Genomic DNA, 25,349 nt, shown 5'->3' on the forward strand with positions numbered 1-25,349 from the left:
GTAGTACCAAGTTTAAACAATTGCTCTCTGTGTGATGAAATCATAAAAAAAAAAAATGGCTAAGTTGAGCTTAACATGGTGGTGGTGCACACCTGTGATAACATAACTTGGGAGTCTGGATTGTACAAAGCTGTTTTCTGTGCTACAGCTCCAAGTGGCTGAACTAACTCATACATCCAACAGTCACAAAGAACACCTATTACTGGAACAGACCTAGAACATCCTACTGCCACCCAGTTCCTGGGTCACTGAGTTTCAATTCTGAAAGTTGAACAAGCATGGAATTTGTGAGTTGAAGAAGACAGATTCAGAGATGCCGCCCTCTATGGGCGTCCCTCACTCTGCTAGAACATCCTGCCTTCCACACAGCTCTGGGCGCTTTTTACCCAGCAGCGTTCTACACAGCCAGCCTGCAGAAAGCCCCAGAGGAAGGAGACTTCTGGGTTCCATGAGCAAGAGAAGAGAGTATGAGGCAAGCAGCTCCATTTAAAAACTAATGGCTTTTTATCACGACCCCAAGGAGATCTCCAAACTTGATTATTATTTTTTTTAAATCTGATCTTTAAATAGTAAGAACATTAGTTAAATCCCATGAGATAGCTTATAACCAAGCTGCAAAAGGAAATCTGAAGGGCAATAAAAAAAGCAGATTCTGTAATTTCCAAACTGTTTTATAATTTCCTGACTTTGGCAGCTTCATTGTTCAAATATGTATTTTGGGTTCCTGCCAAAAAGGTTCTCCTCCCTAAAGCTTAACAGGTGCTACCATAAAATTCTACTCACCAGGAGATTTGGCTTTTTGAAGTAAAACCATTCAATATCAATCATCAATACCATTAATAATAGCTCATAGTTCCCTACTCTTAAAAAAAATAAAAACATCTGTATTTAAGATGTTGAGAAAATCAAATGTTGCTAAATGATCACAACCTCAGGCTGGGAGAGACACCCATTCTGATACATTTAACCTGTGACATGGTCTACCCCAAAGGGCTCCTCAGTCAGATGAATGGGAGAGGAAGGTTTAAATATGTAAAAATGACCTCGATCACCTCTCCCTGCTCAGGACCAGTTAAAACTCACTCATTACCTTGAAGAGTATGCCTGGAATGGAGAGGCAGAAGGCTACACTGAAAAGTTCACCCCCTCCTCATGCTGAGGGACTAAAAAACTCAACTTTTAAAGAACAGCAATTTAAATTCCACCCTTAAAATGGATACTATCAGCTTTAAAATATGCCATTTACTCCTTCCTCCCCCTTTATTACTTCCTGTAAGTCATACATCAAGGGCACATATGACCTCAATTTCATGCACTGAATTTTTCTCTACATTAGAATCTCCTTTTGTGCTTTGCAGCTTAGTCTTCAGTAACTAAGGTAATTCATACCACATTACAGCTTACTATTTATTCCTATAGATATCCTACAATAGAGACTTTTAATAATTTTGCATTTTCAAAAGTAATAGATTCTGGCCATTTTCAATAAAAAGCACAGAACATTTTTCCTCTTAATGCTTTCTTCCACTTTAAGCAATAGTATCTCAAACTACTACTATTTAAGCTGTCCTACCAAATTTCAAAACCTTCAGCCCATCTTTCTTTTAGGAAGCAATCTTCCCTTTATTTAGCTTAAGAGAATTGGCTATAAAGTCTTCCAGCTATATATTTCCATGGTTCTGTAAAAGATGCTGAGCAATGAAGAGATATTTTCATTTTCCTTTCTCACATTAACTTTAAAATAAAAGATTGTAACTGAGTCTTGATGTATTTCTGAATGAGCTATAGTAATGAGATACTAGGAATTGATGGTATTGACAATGTAATCCCTTACTTCCTACTGAGCTACTCCACAGACTCAGCCATTCCTCTAAAATCCCTGTGCTCTCTGCACTGTGGTTTGCAATGTACCAGATTTTGAGAGCCATGTTAAGTCTTCATTCATTTATTCATTGTTACACAAACACATAAGTATTCATAGTTTATAACAATTTTATCTAGTAAAACTGCAGGAAAATGATTTAAATTAGGAGTCACAAACCAGGAGGAAATCACTGAGGAGAATAACTGTATAATAAATACAATAATGACCCTAAATGATGTCTACACCCCAATTTCTCACGCCATGTAGAGAAAGCAACTCTATAGGTGTGGGCACAACTGAGGGGCAGAGTTTGCAAATGGAAAGGAAGAGATGTTGGGAACATGCAACAATCTCCACTTGTCACAGCAGGCTTTAAAGATGGAGGAAGGAAAGCCAGAAACCTAATACTGGGGTTGGCCTCTGGCAACTGGGAAGAGAATTCACCTGCCAAAAAGGTGTTACCAAATAAGAAACTGAAATGTACTTCCCCATCAGAAACACATACTTACTGCTGTGAGATGACATCATTTAGTTCATCTTGACCTAACTTTCATCAATTATTCTACTGCAGCCTAAGTGACCTGTGTAGATTTTAAATCTGATTTTCTCTGTCCACCAAAAATGTAAATGCTTTCATATAGGCCTTCCAAATTGGACCTCTTGTTAATACTATCCCATATCACTGAATGCTTTGTATTCTGCACTAAAGCTCATTGGCTCTCCTCTCCTGTGTACACAGAGCTCTTCTTCAGCTCTGTGCATGCTACCATCTTCCAGCCTGTCCTCCTCTGATCCCACCTACTCCTACTCTTGTTAAGGAGGCTCTTCTCTTTTCTCCCAGTGACTTCTTGGATTATCCATGAGCCACAATGAGTATTTGTTCTTGGCATCATCACCAGGTGAACAGGCTCCTGATGTTGTGATGTTCAGCCTCACCTCAGGTCCAAAGCAATGGAGCCACTGACCACAGATCAAAACCTCCCAAACTATGATCCAAAATGAACTTTCTGACTCTTAGTTTCTTATTCAGGTTGTTTGATGACAGTAAAGAAAACTCTAACATCATGCACCCAAAAAGCAACATTTCTGCTTCTTGCCTCTCACAGTGGCTTCCAGGGCGTAGGGCTCTCCTTCCTCCTCCTGCTATTTACTCCTTTGAGGTGAGGCTCTCACCTGTGTATTTCTCTTGGAATTCCTTCTAGTCAAGACACCCCTTTTCAACTCAATGATCCAATCTGTGTCTAGTCGGTGTGAAACTAGATGACTAACAAACTGTTCCCTGAGGCATTTATACGTAACAACCCTAAGAAACCAGTGCTTTGCAAAAGTAACCCTGGAGAGCCAAGGACTGCACCTAATCACTCCCCCAGCACCATGTTTCTCAGGCTTGACTCTGGGGCAAAGAGGAACTCAGGGTGGGTGCCAGGGCTCCGAGTGTGGGCTGACAGTCCACACACAGCTAACTCCAGTTCTGCAGAGGGGCTCTCTCCCTCTCCAGCTGCGCCACAGCAGCCTCTCTTTTGCCTCCTGTTTCAATGAGCTCCCACTTAGTACGATGCTGTAATTTTGAACTGTACACTTATCTTAGATTTGCTAATTTGAAAACACACATGCACACAACTCATCTGTAAGTAAGATTTAACCACCCGGCAATCGGAGCAGCAGACACAAAATTTCATTTGGTGTAATATCTAATACTTATGCGAAGCTAATTAAAGATAATTTGGTCTTAATGAGGCAAGGAGAATATAACAGTGTTAATTTCAAAGTAGGCTGATCCATGAAAGTCAAGTAAAATCACTCCCCAGCCTCAGCCATTTCCTCAGACCTAAGGACTCTCACAGTTCCCAAATTCTTGATAATCCCCTGATCTGCATGTGTCACATTGCTGGCCATTCTCACATGATCATTTTACTACCCTCATGGCAGCCCTGTTATTCTTCATATTGTACCAGAAAAGAAAACCATACTTACAGCCAGCAGGAAAAGAGAAGCAGGGCCCAAGGCTGGGGACAGCACATTTGGGACATCTTTATGTGCCCCTGCCTCATGCTTTTACTACATACAAACTTGAGCATTTTTTATAAAGGACTTCTGGCAAGGAGAAAAAAAAAATTAGTTGTGACCATTTTAAATGCAGTCATCTTAAAAATAGAGAAAAGTCCAATGAGCTCATTTCATGGTAGCAGCAGAAGGAAACAGTTACACTCATGTCTGTGAAAGCTCAGCACAGTGCAATCGTCATCATACAAATGGTGCTTCAGAGAGAGGTGACTAAAAGCACTGAGCACATGTGGGAAACACATTGAATAATCGTCTTCCTTATGGCTGCATCTGGACTTCCTTTTTCTGGCTTTATACTGCTCGTGGACATTTTTCCTTTTAAGCAAAAATATCTTATGTTTATAATCCCTTTGATCCTTACATTCAGTCTCAACTCCATCCTGGAACCAATAGGTCCTTCTGAGTATGAGAAGGCAGCCATCTCTACAAGGTCAACTGGAGGACCAAGCGCTTGTCCCACTAGCTCCCAAAAGGACAGGGCCCTGAAGAAGCATGAGGCCCATCATCTTCTGTTTTCCTCATAAATACCAAGGTGTCAAAACATAGCTTAAAATCACAAAGATCCTAGCACCCCCTAAAATTTCTTTTTGATGCTTCAATTTTAAGAGGAAAAAAGAACATAGGCTGCTTGCCTAATGGACCAGAGGAAGTACATGTCTACAAGTATTTCGCAACAGGGATCTTTTCCCAGCCACTAAAGTGGTTGAATGCAAGCAGATACACTCACAGAAGATTAAATGAACTGCCACAGTGCAGCAGTGCCTCACTTTATAGAGTCCAGGGAGGCACCTTCAGACATCCTCTGTGCTCTACAGAGAGACATGAAGCCCTAGGGTTTAGATTTCTGCTGGTGACAGAGGTAGACATGAACTTGGGAGAGAAACCCTCAACTCATTTTGCACTTGTTAGAAAACAAAGGGTACTTTTGAGGACAGGGAAGGAACCAATGCCCCAAACAGCCCCTAGCCTGACCCTAGGAAGTGTGAATGGAAAAGGAAACAACTTTAGAGAAAAAGATATTTCAACAACTTTGGTACACAGGGGATCAGGCCTCCTTCTGGCAGGAAAATGAGGGAAATATGATTATATCAGAAAGACTGATATTGACCTGGGTAGAATTACACTTTGATACCTTGTGAGGAAGGACTTGAAGTTATGATAAAATTCCGGGTTCCTTAGCAACTCAGCAGGGCTGAGCATGTCACCAGCTGCAAAGAATACATTAACAAAGCCTCTCTTCCCACATTTCAGTACCTCCATAATCTGTTTAGTACCCAGATAAAGTGATACTAAGGAAATTAAACAATGGAGGGCATTTCTTAAAGTACAGCTTAAAATCTACATACAGATAAACACCAGATAGATGAATACCATATAATTGATTAGGCAGTGACAAAAAATTCAATTGAAATGAGCCTAGTGAGAGGACCTATAAGTTAGATAAAGTAAGTCAGACTGATACATAAGGCACTCCCTCACCAACACCAACAGCAGGGATATCATTGGGTTGAAATGTATCAAGGAAGACACACAGATAATGTTTCTGTGCCCTTGTCACTACCCATGACACCATGGCCAAATTAGAGAATGTTAGTGAATCTGTAGAGGCCATCAAAAAGACTGTTAGAAAACATTTTTTCAGGTAGGGTTTGAAATATCTTATATTGAAGGCTCTCTCCATCTAATCAGGTCCTGGAAACTGCTGAACCACAAATGGCCTATCAAGCCAAACCTCTGCATGAGTAAGAGTCATTTTGCAACATTATCACTCCTCAGTATGGAATGTTTCCTCTATCCAACCATCAAGCAGCTGTCTGAAGTGGTGATAACACTTTAAATTATTTACAGCACTCAAGAATGACAACAAGAAGTGTGGGAAATCATAACCATGGGTGGCCCATTTATGAAACTCTTACTATATAGCTCATGTAGACTATGTACTTGGATGTTTAGTTCTTTGAAGTCTACAGGTAAGTGCCATCATTTCTAGCAAGGACAGTACCTCATAGAATGATTAGATAACTAGTTGAAAGTAAAGTGTATGGACTGACTCTGCATAAGAACTTGCTACAGATTCTACAGGGCTGCGTTTGCTTCTTGTATGAGGGATTGAACCTAGAATCTCAGGCAACTGCTTTGCCATGGAAATAAAACTCCAGCTGATAGCCATGAATTTTAAAATAAAATTTGAGGGAAAAAAATGTTTCAGTACCTGGGAGAAGAACAAAAGACCAGTACAGAAAGATTAACTTTTTAAAACCTCAGACTCAGGGTGCAACTAACTCAGTAGTAGTATTTCTTAGCAGTTTGACCCCAGAAAAAACAATAACAAAAGTGTGCATGGAGGGTGGGTTTTATTACCCTTTTATGTAACCTGGATGACTTTTATGTACTGAATCAAAAAGACTATCAAGTTTTAAAAAAAAAAAAAACAAATACAATTTGCTTTTATATATCTGACTACAACTGGAGGCATTATCTTAAAATCTTATGGTAAGAACACATCTCCCTCGGGGCATTTGGGGCACTGTAACTGGTTCAGTAGCTGCCCAGGGTTCTTCTCCAGCGGCTAGTCCACTTCCTCCCACACCAACCACCCTCATCTACCTTGGTCCAGGCAACCCCAATCTCTCTTGCATCTTACGACGATTTCAGAGCTGAGCTGAAGTACCTACATTTCACCAGTAGGTGTCATGACCTGAAACACTACAGACTTGAGTCTCTAGAGAAAAGAAATGATTCTGTGTTTAGCTTTAACTCTGCCATGAGCTAGGCATGGCAATGTGGCAATGATTCCTTGGGAAGATGAGTTGTGAGAATGATCAGCGTTTAGGAGTGTGACTCAGGCAACATATGGAGACTTCAGAATTTCCAAAAGCTCAGTTGTGGCACATACCATCCTGCATAACCTCAGAAAGTACAGTGAGTTTGAGGCCAGCCTGAGCTACATGGAGAGAAATGGACAAAACCCAAAATCTCTACTTTTTTTTTTTTTTTTTTTTTACTTATTTTACTGATGTCTCCAAACTGAATTATCCATGTAGGTTTGAAACAGGAGCTTGGTTACAAATATTACTGAACAGTATCATATAAATGTAAGATAAGTTGGTACTGATACGTTCTTTTTCACCCTTGACTTGTGTAACATTCTTACATTTCAAGACTATTCCATCAGCGAATAGTTTATTTAAACAACAAACATTGTGTGGTTTTGCTAGTGATAAAGAGCATGAAGCCCTGCCAGTAGAAGTCAGTGGAGAAGGCACATAACCCCCAAACTTACCACTGCTGCCACAGTCTGCACAAGACAGGAGTTCTTCTGCTTTCTTCTCACGATTGGATTCCTTAGTCCCCAAACAGAAGCTACATATTGGAATGGGATCGGCACGGGGCTATGAAAAAAAAAATATATATATATATGTATAGTTAGCTTTCCTTTCAAAACTTAAAACAATTATTAAAATTCAAAATGCTTTACAATATTATTTAAGGAAACCCTGATAAATTAAATATTCAGATCAACACCTTCTAATAGAAATCATCATAAATTATTTGATAGCAAAGCAGTATCCAAATACATTAAATGTAGCCATTAGATCCAGAAGTAACTTTTATGAATTTAGTGACACCTAAACACCTTCAAATATTACAGAGCCCTCAGAATGAACATTAAGGATTCATCTGCAATTCCAAGTGCTCCCATAATCTGAATGCGTATAATAAATTGATTCATCCACTCAGCATTAAAAACCATGGATATCACCCAGTTAATTAAGTGAGGTTATTTAACTAAACATTACCAAGTGTCCTAATTCACCTATTAAACACTAGACATGAAATGTATGTTTTATATGGCACATGAACAGAGAATAAGCAGGAGCTAAAATTCTGTTGGACTAGAGAAGATCAAAAGACTATTAACAAGGCCTCTCTGGCAACTAAGGGCTTCAAAGGGAAAGCAGGGCACACAAAGGAGATAAACCCTCAATCTCTCACATTCACACTTTATAAAAGAAACAAAACATTTGTCTACCCCCTGGCACTCTTTAAGGCAATTGCTTTTAACAATGTGTAAATCTACATACATTCTATGTCTCACTGTTGTTTACTACTGCCAGCAGGGCAGGCATTTCCATCCATATGAATGTAGTTGACTTTGTCAACAGATCTGGTTACATTATCTTGAACAGCTAAAATTATATTTTAAAAAACCTAAGATTTTATTGTACATTCCAAGCCTTCACACATGTCTGCTAGGTCTCTGAATGTTACTATGAGGTCTTTATACTGAATCTCATGAATCAAAAATTCAGGGTAAGAAAACTCGACATAATCACAAATGTTTTTATATGTAAATCACAGCACAGAATGAAGTTCATTTGGGCAACTATTCAATCCCAAATGCATGGCCTGGTTCACAGTAGGCACTCAAAATATGTTTGCTGGTTACATAAATAAGCAACAGCCAGTTAAAAATAAAAAAATCAACCCTTTCTTTAAGATAATATATTGAATGGTTATAAGATTCAACAAATGTTTGATTCCCTCTAACAACATGTCATGAAAGTCAAGAACTCATCTTATGATCAAGCATTCACAAACTTGTTTAATATGACCCTGATTCTCATCTTACAATATGAGTGTTCATTATCCTGCCCTTATTTTCAGTTTAATTTGTTCTGTTAATATGGGCATACTTTACTTTCTGAGGTATTTTTACAAATATATTTTTGTAGTTCTGTTAAAAAGGCACAGTGAACCATTCTGTACTAGAAAAACCAAAGGGGTTGGGGGGAAGAAGGAAAGAAAGAAGAGACAAGCTACAACAAATTGGTCACTGACTCTAGCCACAGTATTTGAAATGCCAGATAATCAGCACTGCATAATTATGGATCCATAGTTATTACTTGCTACTGCTCAGCTGCAGTACCTAGGGAATGCTTTTGTTCCTTTAAATAGCAATTAAAAGAACAATCTGGTTTTAAAGTGACAACATTCCCCTGATAGATTCTGGCTAAAGCACAGTCTGTGTACTAATGGGATTCTTGCTTTCATTGGATAGAACAATGTCCAAGCCACTGCTACCACCTTGAAGTGATAAATAATTTACAAAATGTCACATATCATTCATGCAATGAAATAAATCTAAATCTGCAGCTCCATTTTTCTTTCCCAGAAGAATTTTTAGCTGAAAGGGAGACATGGCCACCAGCCAGCATTCACACTCATTTTTCGTTTTTAACTAAAGGTAACACAAAGGACAAAGGTTGCTAGTAGTTCATGGCCAGAAAGACTGATGTCCCACACCCTGCCCACTAATAGAAGCAGAGATGCTCACTTCACACCACATTCAAGTGAACCCCACCATGCTATGTATGCCCACCGCCATTTATTTTACGGATAACTATCTCACAATACTCTATAAAACCACTGCATTATACAGAAATGTCTGTCCTGCTGAATTATTGATAATTCAAAGCACTTTTTGCTAACCTCAGTGTAGCCGAGTCTAATTAACTTCAAAAAAATTGTCACTTGTATGAAATGAAACTTTTACAGTAATGCATGTAAATGGGTCACAGAATAATTTTTATACTTTCTCAGACTACATATAAACTGTATTTTTTTTAAATAATCCCTTAAAGTAAAATGGATTGCAGTAAGAAAGAGGTCTAGTTAAAATAGCAGTTTGATTCCATACAGGTCTACTAAAGACAAGTAGTATTTAAGAAGTACGAAAACAGAAGTCTAAGTTGATTATAGTGACATACCCCTGTAACCCTAGAACACTGGAATTGGAGGCAGGATTGAAATGATTTCAAGGCCAGCCTGTGCTACACCGTCAAACACTTTTGACACTCCCCTAAAAAAGAAAAACAAAACACCCAACCTTATTTGAAACTTTTTAATTCCTTTTGACATTCTAAGGGGGACACAGGAGCAACACAGCCATCTTAGTGGGTAAAATGTTAAATCCTGGGAACCCACATTAATAGTTGGGGGGGTGCCACAGGTGCAGGGGGGACTGGTGCATGCATGCACACACAATAAATACAGTAATAAATGAAATAAATATTTGAAAGGGAAAAAAAGCAAAAGAAGTCTCATAAAGGCATCCAGCTTGGTATGATGTCTGCTAATGCTAAACTAACAGTAACCCTGAGGACAACACTGGGGAGAGATGTGAAGACTAAACTATTGAGTCTGCTCTGCTCTGGAAGCACTTCTACAGCCTCGCTTCCTCCTTTGCTAAGCAATGGCTGAGGCAGTGGGAAGCCAGGGGCCTTCTTCCATTGCCACCTCACTCACCTTGACTAGGCAAGACATAAGGCATTATCCTCACTTTCGGCAGGAAACTGAGGGTCTGAGTGGTGGTTAGGTGACTTCCCTAAACTTGCACACTTTCAAATAGAGATCTGAACTGAAACACAAAGTCCCTGGGACCCATTTCTCAACTTTACTACCTACCTCCACTCCTACCTCCACTTTTCTCGCAGAAAAACACAAGGTTAAAGACTATCTTCCCACCAGGAGCAACACATTTTTAAAGGTACTCATCATCTCTTCCAGCACCAATAGCATGTTTTAAAAGTACTTAAAAGGATGCCACTATAATGCTATATTGTTACTAATTACAAAAAGGTACAAGGGAAAACCTGGCAGACAATTCTTTAACAATAATAGGACTAGCACCATGTACCTCCAAGTGCAGAGTACTGCCTGCCCATAAGAGAAACAATCGGGCAAATTAAAATGAAAGAATTCTTTATAAAACAACTTTCAAAGAATGCCAGTCATGTGAGACACGGAAATTAAATATAATCTATAATCCTTGGTTGAATTGATTTTTAAAAAGATTTACTTATGTGTATAAATGTTTGCCTGCATGCATGCATGTGCAAAATGTGTGTGCCTAGTGTTTTCAGATACTGGAAGAGGGTGTTGGATTCCCTGCAACTATAGTTACAGAAGGTTGTGAGCCATCACATGACTGTTGGGTACCCAACCTGAGACCTCTACAAGTGCTCTTAACTGTGAGACATCATTTATCCAGCATCCTGAATTCTTGAGTCACCACAAATTATTTTACTGGTATAATTAGGGGACTATACAGTGAATGTCAGGTAACACATGAGTCACGTATGAATTTCCTAAGTGAACATATTATGATAATGTTGCACTATCACCAACAATGACAGTTCTAGAGAGATATAAGCAAATACTTAGTGATGTGGTGTCTTAGCTGGGGTCATCATTGAAGATTGGTTAGAGTTTCCCTTACACCACGTTTCTACCCCAAAATGTACCCCCCAATCAAAATGTCTCATTCATGATAGATAGCCTGAACTGGCCATCTCCTGTAATCAGATTAATAACTATCATTAGAGAGCCTTCATCCAGTGACTGATGGAAGATCCACAGACAAGCACTGGGTTGAGCTCAGAGAATCCTGTTGAAGAGAGGAAGGAAAATGTGTACAAGTCAGGGACATAACCTGGGATCATAGGAGTGGACAAATGACCTACTTTCTTCAAAATTAAATTAAAGGGGAGGCAGAAGGAACAGTTGAGGTAGACAAGGAGCTCAGGAGACCAAAAGGAAGAAAACCAAGCAACTGTCCCTAAAGTCTTTATGTAGCCCAGATGGGCACTGAACTCACTATCCTCCTGCCTCAGCTTCCTGAGTGTTACAGCTGCAGGATTGTGCCACTATGTCTGACCTTAGGAGGCCTTTCTCTTGATCACGATTTTATGTGTAAAAAGAGAAAAAACTTTTAAATAAACTGGGCATGGTAGTGCATGACTTTAATTCCAGCACTAGGGAGGCAGAGACAGTAAAATCTCTATGAGTTTGGTCCCAGCCTGTTCTACGCACTGTTTCGGAATAGCCAGGGCTACACAGAGAGAACCTGTTTCATAAACAAACAACAATTATAAAGAAATTGGAGATGTTTATTCTTAAACATTGTGATATTTTAAAGTGGGTGAAAGGGTTAGATTTTTATCTCAGTAACTTCAGCACACAAATCACAGACCAACAGAAGCCGAACAGAAAAATGTTACAACAGTGCTGTCTAGCAAAAAGACCTATAACCGCTGTTCCTGTCATTAACAGTCTTCTGAAAATGATGGTACAATACATGCAACATATGGGCACAATGGGTAATCTGCCTGCTCTGCAATTGTGAGGGCCTCAGTTTAAATTACTAGAACTCATGTAAAACCAAGATGCTGTCTGTTGGTCCTATGCTAAGATGGGAGATGGAAACAGAATTCTCAAAAGCTCTCGGGCCAGCTAGTCTGACACACACAGCTAATAAACCTGTGTGGGCCAGTGAGATGGCTCGGCAGGTAAACAGCATTCCATGTCAAGCTTGCCAACCTGAATTCAATCCTAGAAAGCCACATGGCAGACAGAATTGACACCCACAAGTTGTTCTCTGACCTCCACACACACATCACATCACATCACAGCATGTGTACATGTGTGAGCACACACACAGAGGAAGTTACTGACTCACATCCAAGGCTGTCCTCTGATTGCCACATGCAGCCTGTGGCATGAGCTCACTGTATGCACATGTACACACACACACACACACACACACACACACACACACACACACACACAAAGATAAACATATACACAACCACTTGTGTAACATAAAACATACCACTTTAACATATTTTAAAGGTGCCTTCAGTGGCAATATTCATAATTTTGTGGAAACACTGTTACCATCTGCTTGTACAATACTTTTCACCTTCCCAAATTGCTATTCTACACACACAGTGAACATGAACTCCCTGTTGCTCTCTCTTGGGCACAGCTGCATGCTCTTGGTACCTCATGCAAATGGAGTCATACAGATTCTGTTGACTTTTGAAGGTCAAGAGCTGCCTGTAATGAGAGGAGGCTAGATATCCATGCCAGAACATAACAGTGAAAAGACCCACACTCAAGCTGGGTATCTAGAGGGCTCCTCATTGTTCTTTCCAGATCCAGTGTCTCCATGGCTCTAAGGATAACCGCTATGGCCTTTCTCTGCTCTTATTTTTTATTGAGAATATCATATCCAAGTCATTTGAGAGTCTGAGGAAACACTTTTTCAATACATGTAACCACATATTTGAGAAGCTTTATTTTCAGTCATGATTACTTTGTTCTGCCCTGATGGAAACTACATGTTTGTTATTCTTGTTATTTTAAGGTATTACACAAAACTAAATGCAAGTTTATACACTAGTGTGGAGGCAGTGCACCCAAGCTCACACCTTCTTCCTGACAATGACAAACAAGAGTGTGTGTGTGTGTGTGTGTGTGTGTGTGTGTATGCATGTGCGTGCACGCACATGGGATGTGCACATATGTTATGTACACAATCAGGGGCACTCTATCTATAACCCCTATGGATCTGAGTCTTCTCTGATGTTCTTGAAACTACTAGTACACAGATCCCAGTCTTACAAAAGAACAGTCCCACTCTCCGTGTGTATATATGTTCAGACTTGTATGATAGAAAAGACTGAGACTTCTACATGTTCCTTGAGCCTAGTTTCGCCACTTATGAAAGTATACAACATATTCATGTTGTCCAGCTTTAGGATGGTTTACAGTTCAAATGTGACTGAGTAAATCTGACTCAAATATTGTCTTAATTATTGCCCAATTCACCCTGGTTGTAAAGACTTAACAGCTTCAAGTCCTTAATAAATGTTTGCACAAATAAGTTGTCAAGGAATTTTAAATTATTCTATTAAAGAATCTGATTCTCTAAGTCCCTGTGATGAACATTAAGTTTTACAGGATTTCTTTTAAAAGAATTACCTGACCAATGGCCATGGGAACAAGGTAGAGAGCACCTCAACTAAAAACCACAGGGTTTTTTTTTTTTTTTTTTTTTTTTTAGCTATTTAATGAAGGAAAATTCAAAGGAAAAAAAAAAAAGGTATCATCAGAAAAAAAAAAAAAAACAAACAACACAAGGAATACATAAACAAATTTAAATCTTAAATATATACTTAAACCAAGGATGACTAGAAATTCATGACCACTACTCAGAGAACAATTTACTGTAGAAAATGTCTGCACATATCCCAGATGATTCAAAGTACTTAAGCAGTACATTCAAATGTACTACTCTGCTATACATTCACCTGTGCCCTCTGCTCAGACTGCAGAAATCTGAAGTTTGGGTCTGTGGTCATATTGTGTTTATGAAATAACAAATAAAGCTTGCCTGAAGATGAGAATACATAGCTAGCCATAGAGGCTAGCTAGGCAGTGGTAGTACATACCTTTAATCCCAGACAGATGCAGAAGAATCTCTGTTAGTTCAAGGCCACCCTGGGATACACAAAACTGATCCAGTCTAAAAGAGAAACAGAGCTCACACAAAGGTGATCTCAGCACTTGGGATTTCATGCCTTTAATCCCAGGATGAGAGAGGAATATAAATTGGAAGCCAGAAGCTGAAGGAACCTGAGGTTTGGTGGACAGCAGTGCAGTCAGGAAAAGTCTGTGATTTGGTGGATCGCCCGTTCAGTCTGAGCATTGGTAGAGGTGAGAACACTTAGTGGCTCACCACTTTTATCTTTCTGATCTTCAGCTTTAACTCCAATTTCTCTGGGTTTTTATTATTCATGCTGCATGGGTCTTGTTTCTGTTTACCACTGCTTTGCCCAAGTGTATCTCTGGTATTAACCCAGCAGGCCTGTAGCTCCCAGTCTGTTAGTTAATGACACCTCCCATCCCTCCTGCCAGTCACATGGAAAATTTTGAAACAGGGATTCTGGCCCTTCCTGGCATGTTGCCCTATGTATCATTTGGAGTTTGGTTTAGGTATCACATTATCAGAGAGGCTGCCTTGCCCATTATCTCTAAAATGACTCACTGGCCAAGTCTAGAACTGTCCATACCTTGATTGTTTGCTTCTGAGCACTGTTCTCTATACAATGATGGATCATCAGGCTGATTTATTTTGTTTCTATTACTCAACCTTAAGCATCTTCATGAGATGAATGATTCTCATTGGTGAAGCCCAGCCACAGAGTATATTTCAGTGAATCAATAAATCTGTGAGACTTTAATTCAACAGATCTCAAAATACTGACCACTATTGTTTATTTCCATGTGTGTGAGAGTGTGTGTGTGTGTGTGTGTGTGTGTGTGTGTATACACAAATATTTATAGACTACAAACATTTCAATGCTATTTATTTACCATCCTACTCTGATACATATACTTCCCTGGACATAGTCTGACAAGACAAAACCAAAGGCTGTAAAGCTATCCAGAGGAAAGTTATCATAAATATTAACTTTTAGGGCTCATCCAGAAATATCTACTATAATTTTATATAATATCAATTTGGATATAAGGGGAATGGGAAGGGAAAACCTAAGTTGAATATGATCAAGACACATTGCATGAAATTATTGAAGAAGAAATGAAAACATACAAAATAGATAAATACACAACGCATACACATTCATGACATCAGGGCTGACTTCCAGTATCTTAGCAATGGTGAAACATCCACCACCTTTCCTTCTCAAATATGAGGACAAGAAAAACAAAGAAGCTGAGTGACATGGAAGTACTGCAGTGACAGCAGAAAATTAAGAAGACACTGATCCCATCATCCTTTTTCTGGTTCTGAGGACCTATCTCAAAACTTAGGTACTGTCTTTATCTCGCTATGTAGTTGAGACTGCCTCTGAGAGCTATCTATCTACCTACCTACCTATCAATCAATCAATCAATCAATCAATCAATCAATCAATCAATATCTAATACCTACCAATCAATCAATCAATCAATCAATCAATCAATCAATCAATCAATCATCCAGACAGGGTCTCACTGTGTAGCCCTGACTAGCCTGAAACACTCAGAGATATGACAGCCTTTGCCTCCCAAGTACCAGAATTAAAGGTATACCCCACCATGCCAGGCTCAATCCATTTTAAAAGAAAGTACTTTATATACATTGGTGCTTTATGACTGATAATGTGTTGTTGTCCAGAACTTTACAATAGACAGTACAGTGATAACACAGGTTGAAAATGCTCCCTTGTATAGAGTAACTTACTCATATCCTTTTCTGCCACTCCAGTACTCAATGTGACATTTATTTAATAAAGAACAAACTTCATTTCTTGCCACTTACTCAACTGATGTCTGCTATAATGGATCAAGCCCAGTCCTAATTAGGACACAGATCATACACACTCAGGATTTTCTTTTACAGCAACCCGCTTAATGTAGTCTTTGGGAGCACACAAAGTCTAAAAGTTGGGACTTCCTGTGATAATCTAAAGCATCTTCTTTCTTTGGAGCTTATTGCACTGCCATGGGTCAGTAACTGTGGTCAGTGCAGCCACCACTCAGCAAGCTGTTTGGAGCCTTGCACCCATCAAAGCAGTGGAGTCTACTTCAAATCCTTCCGGGCAAAGCAGAACTCTAATGACAGCATGCTCAGCACAATTTTCTGTGTGTTCATATAAGTCTTAAGTCTTTCCTCGAAACTCATGAGTTTGGGCCTGAGTAGAAGCTAAGTAATTTTTTTCCATAAGATAATTGGAGATCCACTTACTACAAAATGTTACACAGGCAACAATTTTATCTTCTATGGATTTCTACTGTCCCACGTCTCCTGCTCATTATGTTTCTTGGTGGGTAATTGGTTCTGTGAGGGAACAGTGAGTGTATCATCCCCACCAGCTCTGAGCGCAAGGATTTATTGTTGATAATGTGTGGAGATCTTGAATATGATGGTTGTATTTTAGGTCTTTGTCACAGGGATGAACGTTCTCCATATTTAAAAGTAACAGTTCAAAAAAAAGCCTAATAAAACAAATATTTAAAGCATTTCTGCATATATATGCATAAAATATTACAATTTTTCCCTTTCACTGAAAAGCAAACCAGTATCAATGACTACATACTACAGAGAAATGCCCACAATCAAAAGAGGCTTCAGGAGTAAGAGACAATAAAAGCTCAGCCACAAAGGAATGAAAAGTGAGGGGGACATTCTAAGAGCATCAGCCCACTTATCCACTGTGTGGAGCTAATTGAAATGATCACACTGTATCTTGGAGTCTAGAACTTGTTCTAATTAGGCAGGTGTACCATTTATAAGCATGCTGATTGAGGAGAGTGATTCTACTGGAAGAAAACAAATCTAATCCTGCACACTGAGCTTAACAAAACCCTTTGCTGCTAGATGAAGCCAACACATTTTGAAAGAATGACAACGAAATAATTAGTTTCCTCAGGGCCTTCAATTTCTTATCTGGACAGGGCCTTGGTTTAAGCTTGCATCTCTTCCACCCCTGCCATTAGAAACTGCAGATATTACATTTATCTTCCTAAGAGGGATCAAAGTCTGATTCAACACAGCTGGAAATCCAACATACAATTACAGGAAGACTGTTGAGGATTTACAAACTGTTCATGTTGGCAAACACGTCACAATATTAGAACTATAAACCCTATATTATATTATATTAGCACTATAAACTTGAGATTTATAAAAAACAGAATGTTCAAATCAACTTAAATTCAAGTATCACAAATCTTTAGTTTTACTTTTTGTTTTGTTTTAAATTGAGTACCTCCCAAGTGAATCCCAGCTTCAGTATTTAAAGTGTTGGCAAAATCAAGTCCAGGCTTTGAAACTATTATTTCTTTAAGAGTACTCCCAGAATTAGGAATACCTCCATGAGCTTGAGTCTAGTCTGGCTGCAGAGAGAGACTCAATCTCAAAACAAACAAAAACAACAATCAAACAAGAAGACAGGGTTCTAGAGAAATCCTATCTTAAAGATGGCACAAGATTGGGGGGGGGGTTGTCAGTAAAGCAATGTACACGAACAATGTTGATTTTCAGCACCCACATAAAAATGATGGCATTTGCTTGGAATCCTAGGGCTGGGGAAATGGGGACAATCCTTGGAGTGTGCTGGTCAGCCAGTCTAGCCTAATGAAACCAATGAAAGACGGTCTCAAAGGAAGTAGACAGCATTTCTGTGGATGACAATTAAGGTTATCCTCTGGCATTCACACGCACCTGTACACATCACATACAACACACAAACACATACATACTCACCACCATCACCACCAACAACAACACTCACTAAAATATGGCATAAAAAACAAACAAAAAACAAAAACAAAGTAAATATTACTAGTACTAACTTTTGAAAATTATTCCTAAGTAAAACTAGAACATAGTAGCAATGGATAAATTAAAGGATACTCATAACACCACATATAAGAAAGGCAGAAGATAGAGTTGCCATTCTGCCAGGGAAAAGAACAGCTTCTGCATTTGCTCTAAACTTCCACTTTAATCTGGCTATGGTCCTCAACCTTGCCTAACCATGATGGGAACTAAATACAGACATACCAAAGAGAAATGTGCACCAACTGCCACAAGACACAGGCAATGCAGTTGTACCAAATAAATAACACCAAAACATGGGAACAGAATGCAGAGGTAGGCAGGGAAGCCACTAACAGTTTAGAAAAGCCACACATTAGACAATTTTTTTCTTCCTTTTTCTTTTTTGAGACAGGGTTTCTCTGTGGAGCCCTGGCTGGCCTCAAACTCCCATGTACTAGAACTAAAGACATGGCTTTAGACATTTTTCTATAACAGCACCCTTAACAGTACTTCACAGTCAGAGATCTGGGAGGCCAGTGAGACACTACTTAGCACCCAAAGTATACTTGCTAGAGTGTGATTGGTACTTGAAGGGCTTGTCCTCACAGAAGCAATAAGAGTAGTGTAATTCTATTACCACACTTAATTCTCAATTGTCCTCTGGGCACACAAACCATCCATGTACAATATTTCCAAGGTTTTCCTCTGCCCTTTCAATTATAGTATTCATAAGCTGGGAGGCAAGAGAGCTGCTTGGATAATTACAACCCAAATGTCAAGAGCTCAGATCTTGTGTATGCAGCAACTTCATCCCTTAGGTCTCTGTTATGGTGGAAGTTCCAGATTCACTAATTCTTTGGGCCAGGCATTACTCTGGGACAATAGCATCACTGCCAGGGGTGGAGAGCCATACAAGCTCCTCATGTTCCCCAATGAAACTACAGCAGGGCTAGGAGAAACAGACCACACATGACAAGCTTCCTCACCAGGTCAGGGATTTTCCAAACTCGATTTCCTGGAAGCTTTAGAAGAGAGGCTTCTAAGAAGCCACTAAAAAGAAATAAACAAAATTTCTGATATTTGAAATCAATGCTTAGTACACTCTAACTACCCAGGGATTACAGGAGGCCACATGCCCACCAGAGCACATAATCACTTTTAAGGGTACAGGTCAGTGGTACTAAGGAAATTCATACTGGTGTGTATGTGTGTACACGGTCATGCGCGCACACACAGAGGTGTATATTTTACATAATGAAATGCAAAGCAAGTTTTGCATCACTGAAGGTTCATAACCCAACCCTAATAAAATACAGAACTCTGAAACTTGTAGATGTCCTGCTTCTTGCCCTACTTTCCTACTCTTCTTTGCCAACTTTTATTATTTTAATAATTTACTTAAATTTATTTTATGTGCATTGGTGTGAAGGTGTCAGATCTCCTGGAACTGGAGTTACAGGCAGTTGTGAGCTATCATGTGGGATGCTGGGAATTGAATTCAGGTCATCTGAAAGAACACCCAGTGCTCTTAACCACTGAGCTATCTCTCCAGCTCCTAGAAGCCACTACTTTTCATTTCTATTACAATAAATTAATTTGGTAAATTTTTTAATACAAAATACATTATTTTGTATAATGGATGCTGACAGCATGAATTACTCTGTTTAAGGTTCCTTTCTCATAAACTATTGTTTTTATGAGTCAATGGCTGGGTAGTGCTCACTGTAAAGGGTTACTGAATCTGCTTCAGTACAAAAGCAGGGTGTCAGCTCCACACAGGCTACTTACTCCCACCACAGTTGATTGGTGTTTATTTTAGTTTACAGATAAAAACAAAACTGTTAAGAACATTCTTCTTTTAAAGTATCTTTTCAAAAAATTATCATTAGACTAACCTAGAAGCCATAATCCTCCTGCTTTAGTCTCCCAAGTACTGGGATTACAGATATGTGCATATTTACACAGTATTTTTGTAGTCATATGAAAATACATTTTCATTTTTGCAGATTATCTCAGACTGGAACTGCTGGTACAGGATAGATAAATGTTTAAACGCACCACTGAGAAAGAAGAAAAATGGAAAATAAATGGTGGGGGAAATCTTACCACAGAGCTTTAAAACACTATAACAAAAGGATATATAGACAGTTTTATGTTTTAAAATGAGCTAGACCAGGCGGTGGTGGCGAATGGGTGGTGGTGGCGAATGCCTTTAATTTCAATACTTGGGAGGCAGAATCAGACTAATCTCCTGGTCTACAAGACTGCCAAGAGAAACTATCTCAAAAAGCCAAGAAATAAAAAGCTTAGGTAAGATGGGTAATAGCATTTATACACCAAAATTAATTAAGTAAAAGAAAATCTAACTGTCTGTCTGGGGCTGTGGAGAAAATTATAGTAAGTACATGAGCACAAGGTCAGGTGACCACTCAATACAAACTAAGATGCTAGAGGTAAGTACTGTAGTCTCCAATCTCTAGATGAGGAGACTGAAACTAATTTTCCCAAGACAGGCTCTGAGTTACGTAACCATCTTGAGGTATCAAGTTCATTATTACTACATTATGCATATTAGTGCATGATGTTATCTCTAAATTACTTCTAATACCTAACAGTAAAAGTTCACGGGGGCAGGGGCGGGGGTTTGTACATATTCAGTTCAGAAATAATATCTCTCCCAACCCCAACTTTTCTATCTGTAGTTGGTTAGATTGGAGATATGGAATCTACAAATACAAAGAACCAACTGTACTGTTAGCAGTGAATATCATCATTTCTTAAGTTGACATACCAGGAGGCACTGTTATTTAAAGGCATTCTTTGCTAGCTCCTGCAAAGTCCAGCTTGGACAAATAAATAAAGCAGTGTAACCGATTGGTTAAGGTTGGGGTTGGGAAGAATTTTAAAAGTAGTATTTGACACTTCAGACAATCTACTCTTGCATAATCTAGACTGACCGTGCTTGCAGAGGCTATAAAATGATCATGATGTTTCAAACCTCTTGGCTGAATTTGTTAACTAAGGTGTGACAGAGTAGAACTGATTGCTTTTGAAGTTATTCTAAGACTGGCCTTGATTACAATATGAATTCCAGCAAACTTGGCTCGGAAGCAATGACTTATGCTTTTCAGAGATCAAGCTAAACATACATTTCTCAGTCAAAAAGCCCTGTAGAATAATCCAATCTGAGCAGGGGCACTTTAACCCATGGCCAAATAAAAAGCATGATTGCCTTTTTCCACACACAAATACCATTCTAGGTTTAGGGCAATTAATCATGAATATAACTTTTCAGACATTACATAATTTCACATAGACTTGCTTCTAGTGCCTGCCAAAGAAAACAGCAATTTGTATCACTAGGAATAAATCTACACTTGACAAGAAATGAAAGTTGCAAATATGAAATAGCAAAACTCTGACCACCTTTTTCATGCCATCCTCCAGTATGTCACTAATAATTTTATGTTAAAAAAAAACCAACATTAGTAAAACAACCTAAAATAACATAAGCTGTTAAATCACAAGAACAAAGTAAAAATAAGAAAAATTCAAATAATGTTTATGTCCACAAGAAGAGTAGCAGCCTTGAAGATATGAGGGATGATACTGCACAGAACACCTGGAGAGAGAGAGAGAGAGAGAGAGAGAGAGAGAGAGAGAGAGAGAGAGAGAGAGAGAGCGCCAAAGGAAGGGACAACTGGTCGACCTGAAACATTTTTTTTTTTTTTTTTAAATGAAATGAAATGTGTTTCAGGCTCCCAACCTACACAGAGAAATTCCCAACTTTTAGCCACAGATGGACACTCAGGCCTGTGTTCCCAGAATTCTGGAGCCTGAGAATGGTTGGTCCACCTGGGTTACATCGTTCTCTCTAAGACAGACATGGCTACACAGAGAAACTATGAAGAAAGAAGAAAGAAAGAAAGAAAGAAAGAAAGAAAGAAAGAAAGAAAGAAAGCCAGCCAGCCAGCCAGCCTGACAGATTTGCCCTCAGCTCCAAGGCTTCTTCTCATCCTACCCTCACCTTCCACCAGAAATGACCCAATATCAATGGCATGAATGGATGAATGAATGAGTGAATGAATGAACGAATGACTACAGACAGACAGACAGGTAATAAATAAGAAAGGTGAAAGATGACGAAATTAGCCAAGCTGTTGTGGTAGTACTCAGGAGGCAGGGGCAGTCTGATCTCTGACTTGGAGGCCAGCCTGATCTACAGAGCTAGTTCCAGGAGAGCCAGGACAATACAAATAGACCCTGTCTCAACAAAAACCAGAGGAAATGTGAAGTCAGAGATCCAGCTGCCCCTGCTTCCTTTTATTTTTTAACCCCAGGAATGTTTAGCATAAAAATAGTGTAGGTGCTGAGCTATGAGCGTGCACGCGCGCGCACACACACACACACACACACACACACACACACACAGAGAGAGAGAGAGAGAGAGAGAGAGAGAGAGAGAGAGAGAGAGAGAGACGGGTGCTGGCGCTCTCTCGCTCTCTCTCATTCTCTCTCGCTCTTTCTCACTCTCTCTCTCTCTCTCTTTCCTCCCTCAGCACTGATTACTAAATCATATTCCTATATCTTTAAGTATATTTTTAATTTTTTGGATTTTTGAGGCAGGCCTGGTCTTATATATAGCTCAGGCTGTCCTTAAACTCACTATGTAGCTAAAATGGTGTTGACTCCTGGATCCAATTCGTCTGTCTCTCCTCCTGAGTGCTGGAGTCATGCTCAGTTTATTACTATTTCTTAAAGATTCCATTTTCTTATCTAAAAGCCATTCATTGGGGTCAGAGGGATGGCTTAGCAGTTAAGAGCACATATTCCTCTGTTCCTTCCCAGCACTCAGGTTGGCTGGCTCATAATTGCCTATGACCACAACTGTAGGGGAATCTGTGGCTCTCTTCTGGTTACTATGAGTACTGAAAAACACATGTAGACATGCACTTACACACATTTATAAACAAATAATAAACAAAAAATAAATCTTAGAAATAATTTATTTTAAAAATAAAATTTGGTTGTTTTTTGAGACAGGGTTTCTCTGTGAAACCATCCTGGCTGTCCTGGAACTCACTCTGTAGATCAGGCTGGCCTTAAATTCACAGAGAGATCAACCTACCTCTGCCTCTCAAGCGCTGAGATTAAAAGCATCCACTACCACCACCCAGCTCAAATCAATTATTTTATTTACCAGTGATATATCATTAAATGTTTTATTTAGCCTGGGAAGTGGTGGCACACACCTTTAAATCCCAGCACTCAGGAGCCAGAAGCAGGTGAAACTCTGTAAGTTTGAGGCCAGCTTGGTAAACAGAGGGAGTTTCAGGACAAGCTCCAAGCCCTGTGTGGGAAAACAAAACAAAACAAAACAAACAAAAAAAAAACTAATTGATTTGAAATTAATTCATCAGTATCTAATTTTAGCATTTTCAAATACAAATAACCAATACAAACCTAATATAGTATTTTTAATATGGAACTAATCAGTCTGGATTGCCTTCAGCAAGAATACACAACAGGATATTTATAAGCAATAAAAACAAGAAAATAAATGTAATAAATAAGCCATTTGAAATAGTGGCTGAAGAAGGTCTGAGCAGTCTAAGAGACCTCAGACAGTGGAGCCAGGATGTATCCCTGGTGCACAAAAGGACTTTGCAAACATATCCCCCATGGAGGGATAACTGCCTTATTCTAGAGATAGGAGAGAAGCCCTAGTCTCTACTTCACAGGACCTGTCAGATCTACATGACCCCAACTGGATGGCATTCCCCTACATATTGTATTGTGGTGGGGGGTTGGGAGGGGAGGGTGTTTAGAGTGCATGGGAGAGGGTAGAGAGGGCAAAAGGGAGGGAAGGAGGGAGGGAGGGTTTGGGGGGAGGGAGGGAGGGAGGGAGAGGGAACTGGGATCGACATGTAAAATAATAATAAAAAAAAAAAAAAAAAAAAAAAAAACGCTTTGACTCCAAAATTTAAGTTGAAGAACAAGTTACTGGGGAAAAGTATTTCTATTTTTGTTTCCACAGAAAATGAAAAGATGTGGATTCCTTCCAGACTAATGTGGTTTGATCACACCAGACCGCCTGAAACAGAGTACAAGCTGATCCTACATTCCAAACAGCTGGACAAAACAGCCCTACAGACTACAGCTAGGATATCTGAATCTTCTTCGAATCCCCCAAGACAGCACCCCTTACCAGCAGGAAGTAGTTTGGAAAGAACGACGCCCAAATTCCCAAATATTGTGTATAAATGTTTGTTTTCATTTAATTGGACTTTGTTATATAAAATTAAATAAAAAATACTCTATATGCATAAAAAAAAAAGAAATAGTGGCTGAAGCTACATGAGATTTCAAAGGGGGTAAAATCACATCATACTTGTTTGCAATCCCATTCCATAGTTATTTTGGGGGTCCCCTCCTTTACACTAACTATCCTTTTAAAACAAAATAAATTTCTCTTCTACTTAGTTAAAATTGGTTGTATGAATGCCTGCTTTTGAAATTTTCCCAAGAAAAATATATTACCATCCCCATCATCATTATTATCCAAAAGTATGCAAGTGCCCGTGCATACATATGATAATCTTGTGCTTTTCCAAAGACCAAACCACTAATAACAAATTGGAGTATCAGAGAGATACAAGTAGAATAATGCTTCGCTACTTTGGGGCAAAACCTAGCCTTGAAGACAAGTGCTTTGTCACATTTATTTTGTGTTTTACATTTGAATATATACTTTTTTTCATTTTCTAAAAAAGGTACATTATAATTTTGGATATTTTTCTTATATAACCACAGGTTTATGTATACATGTATATGTAAATATGTGCATATTAAGTATAATGTCTGGGGGCATGCTTTGTTCTCCCCTAATAATAGTAATATCTAATGTGTATTACCCATCCACCATATGTCAGTTACTACATTAGAAGCTTAAACTATTTCAAAAATCCAATGGTAGATGTTGTTATAGTCTCAGTCTTTCTGGTGACACCCTGAGGCACAGGGAAGTTAAGCAATGGACCCACAGGCATAGCTGCAAATAACAAAGAACAGGAACCAGTAGAGGCATTACATTTAACTGACCAACAGAGAACATTCTGGAAGTGGAAGGCAGTATATCAGGGGAAGAAACCAAAGGGTGTGGAGTCTTTGCCAGAAGATTTGGAGGCCATCAAATCTCCATATAAGACAGTAGAGGGCTTAAGAAAAGGGTGGTATGTTGGGAAA

The 25,349-nt window shown here is 39.1% G+C and overlaps 1 protein-coding gene across 6 annotated transcripts in view; it reads right to left on the minus strand.

The window, feature by feature from the left end:
- Kat6b (lysine acetyltransferase 6B) overlaps positions 1-25,349 on the minus strand; it is a 180,959-nt gene that overhangs the window by 54,861 nt on the left and 100,749 nt on the right. For all 6 annotated transcript variants that reach the window (XM_051174765.1, XM_051174768.1, XM_051174767.1 and 3 more), the window contains exon 3: positions 7,212-7,320. In XM_051174765.1, coding sequence (XP_051030722.1) covers positions 7,212-7,320 — 109 coding nt within the window. The remainder of the gene's footprint in view (positions 1-7,211; positions 7,321-25,349) is intronic.

This window comes from Phodopus roborovskii, unplaced genomic scaffold (assembly GCF_943737965.1).
Source record: "Phodopus roborovskii unplaced genomic scaffold, PHOROB, whole genome shotgun sequence".
In the NCBI taxonomy this organism is placed as follows: domain Eukaryota; kingdom Metazoa; phylum Chordata; class Mammalia; order Rodentia; family Cricetidae; genus Phodopus; species Phodopus roborovskii.